At 44.9% G+C, this 12,748-nt stretch overlaps 3 protein-coding genes across 4 annotated transcripts in view; 2 read left to right on the forward strand and 1 right to left on the reverse strand.

Moving 5' to 3' along the window:
- Nucleotides 1-12,748, forward strand: part of ST6GALNAC4 (ST6 N-acetylgalactosaminide alpha-2,6-sialyltransferase 4) — a 683,294-nt gene that overhangs the window by 340,817 nt on the left and 329,729 nt on the right. The gene's annotated exons all lie outside the window — the stretch shown is intronic.
- Nucleotides 1-12,748, forward strand: part of ST6GALNAC6 (ST6 N-acetylgalactosaminide alpha-2,6-sialyltransferase 6) — a 490,277-nt gene that overhangs the window by 125,709 nt on the left and 351,820 nt on the right. The window lies entirely within an intron of this gene.
- COL27A1 (collagen type XXVII alpha 1 chain) overlaps nt 1-12,748 on the reverse strand; it is a 187,400-nt gene that overhangs the window by 99,973 nt on the left and 74,679 nt on the right. For both annotated transcript variants that reach the window (XM_070758773.1, XM_070758772.1), the window contains exons 12-15: nt 10,537-10,581; nt 6,801-6,854; nt 5,162-5,206; nt 1,176-1,229 (exon numbers count right to left, since the gene is read on the reverse strand). In XM_070758773.1, coding sequence (XP_070614874.1) covers nt 1,176-1,229; nt 5,162-5,206; nt 6,801-6,854; nt 10,537-10,581 — 198 coding nt within the window. The remainder of the gene's footprint in view (nt 1-1,175; nt 1,230-5,161; nt 5,207-6,800; nt 6,855-10,536; nt 10,582-12,748) is intronic.

Raw genomic sequence — 12,748 nt, forward strand, 5'->3', positions numbered from 1 at the left:
TCATATTCGCCCAATTTTCTTTTTAAATGTCTTTGTTCTGTATCGTATGTTGTATGTGTATATGTATTTAAATAAAATTAATTTTTAATTTTAAAAAATTGCATAAGCAAGAATTTACAGTTGATGGAAATTGCTGTATTATAAACCTAGGGTCTCCTTCAACTCTGTTGTTTTGTTATTTTCTTGGATTCTGGACAGAAAAATTGGCAGTGGGGATTCCTACGTTTTGGAGAGGAGTACTGGAAACAAACTGGAATTCTAGTGTCTGTTCAACACTTTTCTAAATTAAAATGGGCAAAAGATCTTCTTCTGTTCTATCTCCTGTAGCCTTCAGTCTACTTCTCAATCTTCCATTGATTCCTGTCCATCAAGTGACTGATCACTCCCAAGTTAACTCGTTCGACATCTTGACTTGGTTATCTGTGTTGATTACCACATTGAAGCTTTGATATTGTCTGACTCAGTAATGTTGCAAATTTTGCTTTCCTCCCAGGAGATCCTAAATCATTTTAATTCATTCAAGATATATAGTTCAATTCAATCAAGTATATAGTTCAAATATACAGAGAGAGAGAAAGAGAGAGAGAGACAAAGAGTGAGAGAGAGAGAATGAGAGAGAGACAAAGAGTGAGACACAGAGAGAAAGAGAGAGAGACAAAGAGTGTGTGAGAGAGAATGAGAGAGAGACAAAGAGTGAGAGAGAGAGAGAAAGAGAGAGAGAAAGAGTGAGAGAGAGAAAGAGAGAGAGACACAAAGAGTGAGTGAGAGAGAGAATGAGAGGTAAAGAGAAAGTGACAAACAGATAGAAGGAGAGAGAGAGAGAAAAGGAGAGAGAATAAGGAAGAGAAAGAAAACTAAAAGAAAGGGGAGAGAGATGAGAAAGGAAGAGAGAGCGCAAAAGAAAGAGACAGAGAAACAGAAAAAGAGAAAGGCAGAGAAACAGATAGAGAGAGACAAAGAGAGAGAGAGAGAAAGAGACAAAGAAAGAGACACAGAAAAAGAGATAGAGAAAAGGAGAGAGAGAATGAGAGAAGAGAGAGAGAAATTGAGAGAGAAAAGGAGAGAGAGAGAAAGAAAGAGATAGAAAAACAGAGAGAAAGAAAAAAAAGAGAGAGAATCAGAGAGAGAAAAGGGAAAGAGAGAAAGAGTGGGAGAGAAAGAATAATTGAATTTACCTTGTCCCCTTGGAAACCAATTTCTCCAGGAATGCCTGCCATCCCTTCCTCACCCTGAATATACATCAGCAAAGAAAGTTACAACAATAATACACCAAGAACACAACACAAGTCCAGGGTTCAAGAGGGATTTTAGAGGACGAAGGGAAATGGGTGCTTTTTCGGGTTGTTCTACAACCAGGATTGCTGGCAAAAACAAGATTAGTGCAGGACCAGAATAGCTGATGGATGAGTTGCATTTCTTCAGAATGTGTTGCCTAATGAATTTAGATTGACTAATTGACTAACCGTGTACAATTAAATGAAGGTGGAGGTGGTTGATTAGCTGGGAAGAATCAAAACTTGGGGAGAGTGACTGAGCGTCAAAAATGTACAATGGTGAAAGGTGTACTCCTTTCATTTTAGTTAAAGGATCCCACGCACATACGTACTAGTTGTTCCCGACTCTAGGGGGCAGTGCTTATCTCCGTTTCAAAGCTGAAGAGCCAATGCTGTCCGAATACAGTGGTACCTCTATTTACAAACTTAATTCGTTCCGTGACCAGGTTCTTAAGTAGAAAAGTTTGTAAGAAGAAGCAATTTTCCCCATAGGAATCAATGTAAAAATAAATAATGTGTGCGATTGAGGAAACCAGAGGGAGGGTGGAGGCACTGTTTCCTCCCAGGAGATTCCTAGGGAGGACCCATGGAGGCTTCTCCCTGCCTTTTCGGAGGCTCAGGTTTCCCCAATCGCATTATGTGTGTGATTGGGGAAACCACAGGGAGGGTGGAGGCCCTGTTTCCTCCCAGGAGATTCCTAGAGAGGCCCCACAGAGACTTCTCCCCACCTTTTCTGGCCCTGTTTCCTCCCAGGAGATTCCTACACAGGCCCCACTGAGGCTTCTCACTGCCTTTTCGGAGGCTCAGGTTTCCCCAATCGCAATATGTGTGTGATTGGGGAAACCACAAGGAGGGTGGAGGCCCTGTTTCCTCCCAGGAGATTCCTAGAGAGGCCCCACGGAGGCTTCTCACTGCCTTTTCCGGCCCTGGTTCCTCCCAGGAGATTCCTAGAGAGGCCCCACGGAGGCTTCTCACTGCCTTTTCCGGTTACAGTTTCGGAGGCTCAGATTTGTAAGTGGAAAATGGTTCTTGAGAAGGTGCAAAAGAATCTTGAGCACCCGGTTCTTATCTAGAAAAGTTCGTAAGTAGAGGTGTTTGCATGTAGAGGTGCCACTGTATTGGGTTTCCTACCTGGATGGGGAGGGATGGAGCACCGTTTGTGGAAATTGAGCTGCACGCACAGTTTCAGGTGACCAGCAGGCGGTCGCACACATCGGAGCGAGAATTGACTTGTGCAGGAAGCAAAATCTTGCAAGAGGAGACGCACATGTGTGCAATTTTGGCAATTCTTGGTCATTTTTTGCTTTTGCGCATGCGCGGAAGCAAAGAAAAAAAAATCACTGAAATCTCACACACCCGTGCATCTTCTCATAAGATTTGCTTCCTGCGCATGCGCACAAGCCAAATCTTGCTCCAAAGCGCATGTATGCCCAGTCCTCCAGAGCTGTGTGCGCATCAGCACCAATAGCGGCGTTAAGTTGGAACCCCCGCCAGCTTTCCACGGAAGGTGGTCCCTATTTTTCTACTTGCATTTTTTAATCTGCTTTCAAACTGCTAGGTTGGCAGCAGCTGGGACAAGGAACGGGAGCTCACTCCGTTACGCGGCGCCTGGGATTCGAACTGCCGAACTGCCGACCTTTCTGATCGACAAGCTCAGCCACTTAGCCCCTGAGCCACCACGTCCCCTTCATCTTACTCCTAAACAAACAGATATGGGCACCAGTCCACGGGATGCATCTTCTGCGTAGGGGGCCATTCCCTTGAACAAGCGTCATGCGCTAGGAAACCTATCTGATGAGATGACACCTCCAGAGTGATATCACCAAAGAAACGTCTGGTGTGCTCCGAGGGAGGAGAGAGAGGGACGGAGGCAGGTACTGTGGCCAGGCAGGAAGCGGAGTGCCCTTGACAACATTCCTCCTCCTCCTCCTCCTCCTCCTCCTCCTTCAGCTTTTGCAAGTCAGCAACAGGCAGCAGATGGAACGAGTTACCGTCCAGTCTTTTCATCTGATTTGAGTTAGTACTCCACGATGGGCTGAATCCCTGGCTAACGGAGCGGGTCCTGGATTGCCATGCCTTGCTCCATCTGAACCAGGGCAGGGAGGGGGATTTCAGAGGCCACCAGGCTGAAAGAAGAAGAAAGCCCAACCTCCCCAGTTCTGACCCAATTGGGCTGGAAACCAAAAGAAACCAAAGGGGATTCCGGGAGACCTCCTTGTATCCTGAGATGTTCTAGGAAGCCTGAGAAACTTGAGCTTGCTCCAACTCAGAGGTTGACACTCTGGTGTGTGTGTCCCCCCACCCAACATGAGTTTGCATATGTCTGATCAGCCCCAACCACAGGAGCATACTTAACCATGTAGAGGGAAAGCCCAGGTTTCTCCCCAAACCTCTACTCCACCCCCACTCCACACTCTTTTTTTTGCCACCAACTGTTGTTGAACAATCAAGAGGGTATTAGTTATAGAAAAGTAGCAGATCCATGCTGTAGCTCTGGGAAGAAAGTTAAGGGGAGGAGAGGAGAGGAGAGGAGAGCAGAGCAGAGCAGAGCGGAGCAGAGCAGAGCAGAGAAGATGGAAAGGAATGTGGAATGGAGGGGAGTGGGAGGGGCAGGGAGAGGAGAAGAGGAAGGGGAAGGGGAAGAAGAATGGAAGAGGAATGGAAATAGGAATAGAAGGGAAGGGAAGGGAACGGAACAGAACAGAACAATATTGTGGAGTAAAGTAGAGTAGGATAGAATGGAAGGGAACAGGACAGGACAGGACAGAACGGAAGGGAACGGAAGGGAACGGAATGGAACGGAATGGAACGGAATGGAACGGAACAGAACAGAACAATAGTGTGGAGTAAAGTAGAGTAGGATAGAATGGAAGGGAACAGGACAGGACAGGACAAAACAGAACGGAACGGAAGGGAACAGAATGGAACGGAACAGAACAGAACAATAGTGTGGAGTAAAGTAGAGTAGGATAGAATGGAAGGGAACAGAACAGGACAGGACAGGACAAAACAGAATGGAGCAGAAGAGAAGGGAACGGAACAGAACAGAACAGAACAATAGTGTGGAGTAAAGTAGAGTAGGATAGAATGGAAGGGAACAGAACAGGACATGACAAAACAGAACGGAACGGAAGGGAACGGAACAGAACAATAGTGTGGAGTAAAGTAGAGTAAGATAGAATGGAAGGGAACAGGACAGGACAGGACAAAACAGAACGGAAGGGAAGGGAACGGAATGGAATGGAACAGAACAGAACAATAGTGTGGAGTAAAGTAGAGTAGGATAGAATGGAAGGGAACAGGACAGGACAGGACAAAACAGAACGGAACGGAAGGGAACAGAATGGAACGGAACAGAACAGAACAATAGTGTGGAGTAAAGTAGAGTAGGATAGAATGGAAGGGAACAGGACAGGACAGGACAGGACAAAACAGAATGGAGCAGAAGAGAAGGGAATGGAACGGAACAGAACGGAACAGAACAGAACAATAGTGTGGAGTAAAGTAGAGTAGGATAGAATGGAAGGGAACAGAACAGGACATGACAAAACAGAACGGAACGGAAGGGAACGGAAGGGAACGGAACAGAACAGAACAATAGTGTGGAGTAAAGTAGAGTAGGATAGAATGGAAGGGAACAGGACAGGACAGGACAAAACAGAACGGAAGGGAAGGGAACGGAATGGAACGGAATGGAACAGAACAGAACAATAGTGTGGAGTAAAGTAGAGTAGGATAGAATGGAAGGGAACAGAACAGAACAGGACAGGACAAAACAGAACGGAAGGGAAGGGAAGAGAAGAGAAGAAAAGAGAAGAAAAGAGAAGGACAACAGGCTTTTGCATGCAAAGAAATCACAACAAACAATAAGGGAATATTCAGATCACCTTATCACCTTTCAGTCCATGTTCTCCTGGGTTTCCCATCAACCCCTGATGAAAGAGAGAGAGAGAGAAAGAGAAAGCATCTCATATAATCTTCCTCCAGGAAGTCTCTAGCTGGATAGGAGAGGCAAGCAAACCTATTAAGAGAACAGACTTCACCTAATCAGGAGGAAAGTTCAGCTCTATCCAGCTGGCCTGGAACACCACCAAAATTAAAGTTGGTCGGCTGGAAAGATGACCTTGCAATTGAGGTCATTCTGGCTAAAAGTAGCCTTGGATTTCCCTTGCTCTTCCTCTTCATGTTATCCCAAGAGCCCGGGTGGTGCGGTGGTTAGAGTGCATCTCTGCAGGCTACTTCAGCTAACTTCTAGCTGTAGTTCAGCAGTTCAAATCCTACCACAGGCTCAAGGTTGACTCAGCCTTCCATCCTTTCGAGGTGGGTCAAATGAGGACCCAGATTGTTGGGGGCAAGAGGCCGATTCTGTAAACCGCTTAGAGAGGGTTGGAAAAGCACTGTGAAGCAGTTTATAAGTCTAAGTGCTAAGCGATATACAAGTGTAAGTGCTGTTTCTGTCTGTCTGTCTGTCTGTCTGTCTGTCTGTCTGTCTGTCCATCTGTAAATAAATCTGTCTGTCTGTCTGTCTCTCTATCTCTATCTATCTATCTATCTATCTATCTATCTATCTCTATCTATCTATCTTTCTATCTATCTTTCTATCTTTCTATCTATCCATATCTATCTATCTCTCTATCTCTCTATCTCTCTATCTCTCTATCTATCTATCTATCTATCTTTCTATCTATCTTTCTATCTATCTATCTATCTATCTATCTTTCTATCTATCTATCTTTCTATCTATCTATCTATCTTTCTATCTATCTATGTATCTTTCTATCTATCTATCTATCTATCTATCTTTCTATCTATCTATCTATCTATCTATCTATCTATTATCTATCTATCTATCTATCTATCTATCTGCCTTTCTTTCTTTCTTTCTGTCTATCTATCTGCCTTTCTATCTATCTATCTATCTATCTATCTCTATCTATCTATCTTTCTATCTATCTTATCTATCTTTCTATCTATCTATCTATCTATCTTTTCATCTATCTATCTATCTATCTTTCTATCTATCTATCTATCTTTATCTATCTATCTATCTATCTATCTATCTATCTATCTATCTATCTATCTGTAAACCATTTAGAGAGAGCTGTAAAAGCACTGTGAAGCTGTAAATGTCTAAATGCAATTTCTATCTGTCGCTCTGTCTATCTACTTATCTGTCTAACTGCCTGTCTGCCTGCCTGCTATGGTGGCACAGTGATTAGAATGCAGTATTGCAAGCTAATACTGCCCACTGCCAGCAGTTCGATTCTCACCGGCTCAAGGTTGACTCAGCCTTCCATCCTTCTGTGATAGGTAAAATGAGGACCCAGATTGTTGGGGGCAAGAGGCTGACTCTGTAAGCCACTTAGAGAGGGCAGTAAAAGCACTAGGAAGCAGTCTATAAGTGCTATTGCTATTGCTATTTTGTGGCTCAACTGTTGAGTCGCCTGACATTCTCCTTCAATCTCCTACTTCTCCAGAGCAGATCTGGAGCCATTGAAAGAAAGAAAAAAGACTTCTTCGACTCACCTTTAATCCTTTTGGTCCTGGAAAGCCCATTTCTCCAAGAAGACCTACGTCGCCCTGGTGGGAGAGAAGAAGTTGACGTTGGAAGAGAGCCAGAAACACCTTCTGGTGTGTTCAAGACCTACCTTTTCCATTTATTTTTTCCCTAGATTTAATCTTTAACAGGATTTATATGCCACCCAACTCCAGTGGACTATGCACGGCTAACAACATTTAAAATGGTGTAAAAAGTTACAATATCAGAAATATCAGAAATAAGACAATAGAAAAAAAATAATAACCCCCAAATAACATACATACACTCCTATAACCCTATTTAAGTTCGTTTCATTCTCTCTATTTATTACATAAAGCGATGACAGTTTAGATTTATATAATCCTATTTTCCCCTGCCATTTTTTCCAAATTTCCATAGTCCCTTTCATGGGGCCTATTAATTTACCTAAGTCACTCCTATTCCACTTTGTAAAGATTAATTCTCTATTCTTCATCCCGTTTATCTGTTTTTCCAATTTCACCCATTTATTTTCACATAATTGCAACTCCATTAACCTTTCCATTTGAAAAGCTTCCCTATACAGCTCCAAACAAGGAACTCCCCACCCACCCCTCTTTTTCGTTCGCAATTAACCACTTTTTCCTTATTAATAACATACATACACTCAGTCATTCATGATCTCAGTCTCGGGAGAAGGGCAGCATAGACATCAAATACCGTATTATTCGGAGTATAAGACGCATCATTTTCCTCCCTAAAAGAGGCTGATAATTTGGGTGTGTAGCTTCCCCACCCATTCCAGCCCTAACTAGCTGCTAATGATCCTCCCAGATCTTACTTTGCAGGCTCTTTCATTGTTTCTCTCTGCAAAGAATGTGTTCCAAGCCCTAAATCTTTGCAGGGTTTTTTTCATTACTGTAACTTGCTCTGAATAAGATTCTTTCCAGCCCTAACCAGGTGCTAACAGTGTTCCCAGCTCTTCCCGACTTGCTAGCTCTTTCATTGTTACTCTCTGCAAAGAAGCCCTAAGTCTTTGCAGGGTTTTTTTCATTACTCTAACTTGCTCCGAATAAGATTCTTTCCAGCCCTAACCAGGTGCTAACAGTGTTCCCAGCTCTTCCCGACTTGCTAGCTCTTTCATTGTTACTCTCTGCGAAGAATGTTTTCCAAGCCCTAAGTACTGGCAGGGATTTTTCCATTGCTCTACTTGCTCCGAATGTTTCTTTCCAGGTGCTAATGATGTTCCGAGCTCTTGCTGGATTGCAAGCTCTTTCATTGTTACTCTCTCCGAACTTTTAAAACCTAACCAGAGGATAAAATAATGTGCTGAAGCTGACCAGACTAAAGATGCTAGCCAGATGAACACCTAGTAAGCAGATTCTTTTCCCTATTTTCCTCCCTAAAAACTAGGGTGTGTCTTATACTCCAAAAATATAGTGAATGAATGAATGAATGAATGAATGAATGAATGAATGAATTAATTAATTAATTAATTAATGGTCCCAGGCCCACCAGAAGAACCAGATCTTGACAGCTTTCCGGAAAGCTGGTAGGTTAGGGATAGGAGGGATCTCTATAGGCAGTTGGTTCCAAAGGGCCAGAGCCGCCCCAGAGAAGGCCCTTCCTTGCAGTCCCGCGAGCCACTGTTTGGCAGACAGAAATTGGAGAAGGCCGACTCTGTGGGCCCCTATTGGCCGCAGGGCAGTGTGACGTAGCAAGCGGTCCCATAGATAGACTAAGCCATGTAGAGCTTTAAAGGTAATAACTAACCCTTTGAATTGCATCCGGAGAGAAGGCTCTTCCCCTGGGGCCCGCCAGACGACATTGTTTAGTCGACGGGACCTGGAGAAGACCAACTCTGTGGGACCTTATCAGCCGCTGGGATTCGTGTGGAAGGAGACGGTCCCGGATGCAGTAGGGGTAGTAGGTTATTGCACTATTTATTGAATACTTAATAGTTCTTTTATTGTCCTCCTTTCTCTAGTATGTTACTATGATCCTTAATTACTTTTAAAATGGGAAATAATTAAATAGTATGTTTTTACCCATAAACGCTTTAATCATTTTGATCATTATCTAGAACAGAACTTTTATAGCAATGAAAGAAAATTGAGCTACTTTCCTAATCTGTTATCATACTGAACCTTGTGCGTCCATACAAAACCTTAAAATGTTACTGTGCTACTCAACAAATAATTTGTCCTTTTTGTGGCTTTTCAAATAATGTGACTTCATCGACTGAAAAAGACTCCAAGCACCTATTTGAATACTTATTTTGGTCGGTAAGCCACTCCCACCCAGTCACATGACCTTTAAGCCATCCCCCCGGGTCACATGATTGTCGACCCACTCTCACTTGATCACATGGCCGGCAAGCCACTCCTATCTAGTCACATGACCATCAAGCCACACCCACAAAACAAGCCATGCCCATAGTGTGGCAGTGAACATTTTGGCAACCCATCATTGTACAGTGGTACCTCTACCTAGGAACGCCTCTACTTATGAACTTTTCTAAATAAAAACCGGGTGTTCAAGATTTTTCTGCTGCTTTTCAGGAACCATTTCCCACTTACAAACCCGAGCTTCCAAAACTATAACCGGAAAAGGCAGGGAGAAGCCTCTGTGGGGCCTCTCTAAGAATCTCCTAGGAGGAAACAGGGCCAGAAAAGGCAGGGAGAAGCCTCCGTGGGGCCTCTCTAGGAATCTCCTGGGAGAAAACAGGGCTGGAAAAGGTGGGGAGAAGCCTCCATGGGGCCTCTCTAGGAATCTTCTGTGAGAAAACAGGGCCTGAAAAGGCAGGGAGAAGCCTCCGTGGGGCCTCTCTAGGAATCTCCTGGGAAGAAACAGAGCTGGAAAAAGTGGAGAGAAGCCTCCGTGGGGCCTCTCTAGGAATCTCCTGGGAAGAAACAGAGCTGGAAAAGGTGAGGAGAAGCCTCCGTGGGGCCTCTCTAGGAATCTCCTGGGAGGAAACAGGGCCGGAAAAGGTGGGGAGAAGCCTCCGTGGGGCATCTCTAGCAATCTCCTGGGAGGAAACAGAGCTGGAAAAGGTGAGGAGAAGCCTCTGTGGGGCCTGTCTAGGAATCTCCTGGGAGGAAACAGGGCCTGAAAAGGCAGGGAGAAGCCTCTGTGGGGCCTCTCTAGGAATCTCCTGGGAAGAAACAGGGCATGAAAAGGCAGGGAGAAGCCTCTGTGGGGCCTCTCTAGGAATCTCCTGGGAGGAAACAGGGCCTGAACAGGCAGGGAGAAGCCTCCGTGGGGCCTCTCTAGGAATCTCCTGGGAAGAAACAGGGCCTCCACCCTCCTTGTGGTTTCCCCAATCGCACACATTATTTGCTTTTTACATTAATTCCTATGGGGAAAAATTGCTTCTAATTACAAACTTTTCTACGTTAGAACCTGGTCATTGAACAAATTAAGTTCGTAAGTAGAGGTACCGCTGTATGTACATTGACATTTGTATGGATATGTGTTGAAAAGGAAAAAAAATAAAATTTAAATTCCAAAAAAAAAATGGGGTTGCAGCCCAGATACAGGGGGAGACTCCTACAGCCTCGCTGGGCACCTGCCATGGCTAATCTTTGATTGGGGAGAGGCTGAGTGGCAATTTTGGCTTATCATCCTCCAGCCGGCTCCCTCCTTAACCCCAGCTGCTAAATAAATGCATAGTGGCTTTATTGTTCTTTCTCGGAAAAAACTCCAGGATAACAAAGATTGTCTGCTTTCTTTTCTGGTACTTACAAGGAGGCCAGGGACTCCAGTGGGACCAAGCGCTCCCAAGTCTCCCTAAATTAGACAAAAAAAGAGAGAGAGATGAAAGAAGGTTAGGGCCTCTTTCGAGGTGTGGGGAGAGAGCCTTGGCAGGGCTGGGGCCAGAGAGAATCCCACCGTCCCCCCTCCAATTTGCCTGGAGGTGGGGGGGTCATGGAGTAGGAAGTCTTTCTGCTAGCAGAAATGTGGCAGCAAGCAGCAGGCGGCAACGATAACAACAACAACAGGAGAGCTTTGCAAACCCCAGATGGCTCGCTCTGACCGTGCCAACTAAGTGAAAAGGCTAAAAGGGGCTCCCCCCCACTCCTACACCAGGAAGGGGTAGGGGAGAAGGAGGAATTGCAGGAGGAAGGGGGAGGAGGAGGGGGAGAGGTGGAGGAGGAGGAGAGAAGAAGAGGAGGAGGAGAAGGAGAAGAAAGAGAAGGAGGAGGAGGGAGAAGAGAAGGAGAAGAAGAGGAGGAGGAGGAGAAAGAGGAGGAGGAGGAGGAGGGAGAAGAGGAGGAGGAGGAGAGAGGAGGAGGAAATTGAGAAGGAGAATGATGATAAAGTCATATCATTGCAAGGGACCTTGCAAGTCTTCTGGTCCAGCTCTATGCTCAAGGCAGAAGACCTTATACTTCCTTTGTGAAACAAAGGAATGGGATGGGAAGGGAAGGGAAGAGAAGAGAAGAGAAGGGAAGGGAAGGGAAGAGAAGAGTTGGAAGGTATCTTAGAGGACTTCTAGTCCAGCCCTATGCTCAAGGCAGAGGACCTTATGCTGCCTTAGTCAAATAAAGGAATGGAATGGAATGGAGGGGAGGGGGAAAGGGAAGGGACAAGAAGGGAAGGGAAGGGAAGGGAAGAGAAGAGCTGGAAGGTATCTTAGAGGACTTCTAGTCCAGCCCTATGCTCAAGGCAGAGGACCTTATGCTGCCTTAGTCAAATAAAGGAATGGAATGGAGTGGAGGGGAGGGGGAAAGGGAAGGGACAAGAAGGGAAGGGAAGAGAAGAGAAGGGAAGAGAAGGGAAGAGAAGGGAAGGGAAGAGAAGAGAATGGAAGAGAAGAGAAGAGAAGAGAAGAGAAGAGAAGAGAAGAGAAGAGAAGAGAAGAGAAGAGCTGGAAGGTATCTTAGAGGACTTCTAGTCCAGCCCTATGCTCAAGGCAGAGGACCTTATGGTGCCTTAGTCAAATAAAGGAATGGAATAGAATGGAGGGGAGGGGGAAAGGGAAGGGACAAGAAGGGAAGGGAAGAGACGAGACGAGAAGAGATGAGAAGAGACGAGAAGAGACGAGAATAGACAAAGGGAATTAAAACAAAAAGAGGGAGAAGAAAGCAGTGCCACTTCCCTCCTTACATCCAACCTGTGAATTTCTTATTAAGTCCAACACTACCCCACAAAGTTGTCCTCCCTTCACCCATTTTAGAGACTCTGGAATTGGGGCTGGAAAGAGCAAGGGCCATGATGTCTATTTTCCTCCCCCAGGTAAAATTTGAAACCAGATCTTTTCAGACCAACACACCAAGCCAGATTGGGAACGGGGAGAGGAGGGGGAGGAAATATGCTCTCTCTCTCTCTCTCTCTCTCTCTCTCACACACACACACACACACACACACACACACACACAATTGCATGTATTATGGTTAGTTACATAAAACAGACGTCTTTCAGCTGCAGAAACTGGCATCTGCGACTCTAGGGAAGCGAACTCATGAACATAACTTCAGGAGCTTATACATTTTTTTGGGGGGGAGAGGGGAAAAGATAGAAAAAGCTCCATCCATTAGCGGAAAGTTTGAAGAACAAAGCTGTTCAAGGAACTTCTGGAAAACGCTTCCTTAAAAAGTAAACGTGCCTGCGTGAATGCAGTTTTAACAGAAGCCAGATAACCAAATCCATGAAAATAAAGGCCTAATAATAAATATTTTGCTTTCTTCTTGTTCCCACCAGTTTCTGTTTTAACTTGACCGTTGACCTCAATGGACGTAATCCAAGGATGAGAAAAAAAGAGGGAATTACTTTGGACACGGAGATCTTCTGCTAGGAGGGGTGAAAATAGGCAATGGGCTTTGAATGAAATATTTGGCCCTGAATGGACTTGGGGAAAGCAGCATCCATGGTAGTGGGACTGCCTTGTCCTCAAACGGAGTAGACATGGGAGACGAGACTTCGGATCTCAAAGTTGGTATCTTAATTGCTAGG

Source organism: Erythrolamprus reginae, chromosome 8 (genome assembly GCF_031021105.1).
Source record: "Erythrolamprus reginae isolate rEryReg1 chromosome 8, rEryReg1.hap1, whole genome shotgun sequence".
Classification (NCBI taxonomy): domain Eukaryota; kingdom Metazoa; phylum Chordata; class Lepidosauria; order Squamata; family Dipsadidae; genus Erythrolamprus; species Erythrolamprus reginae.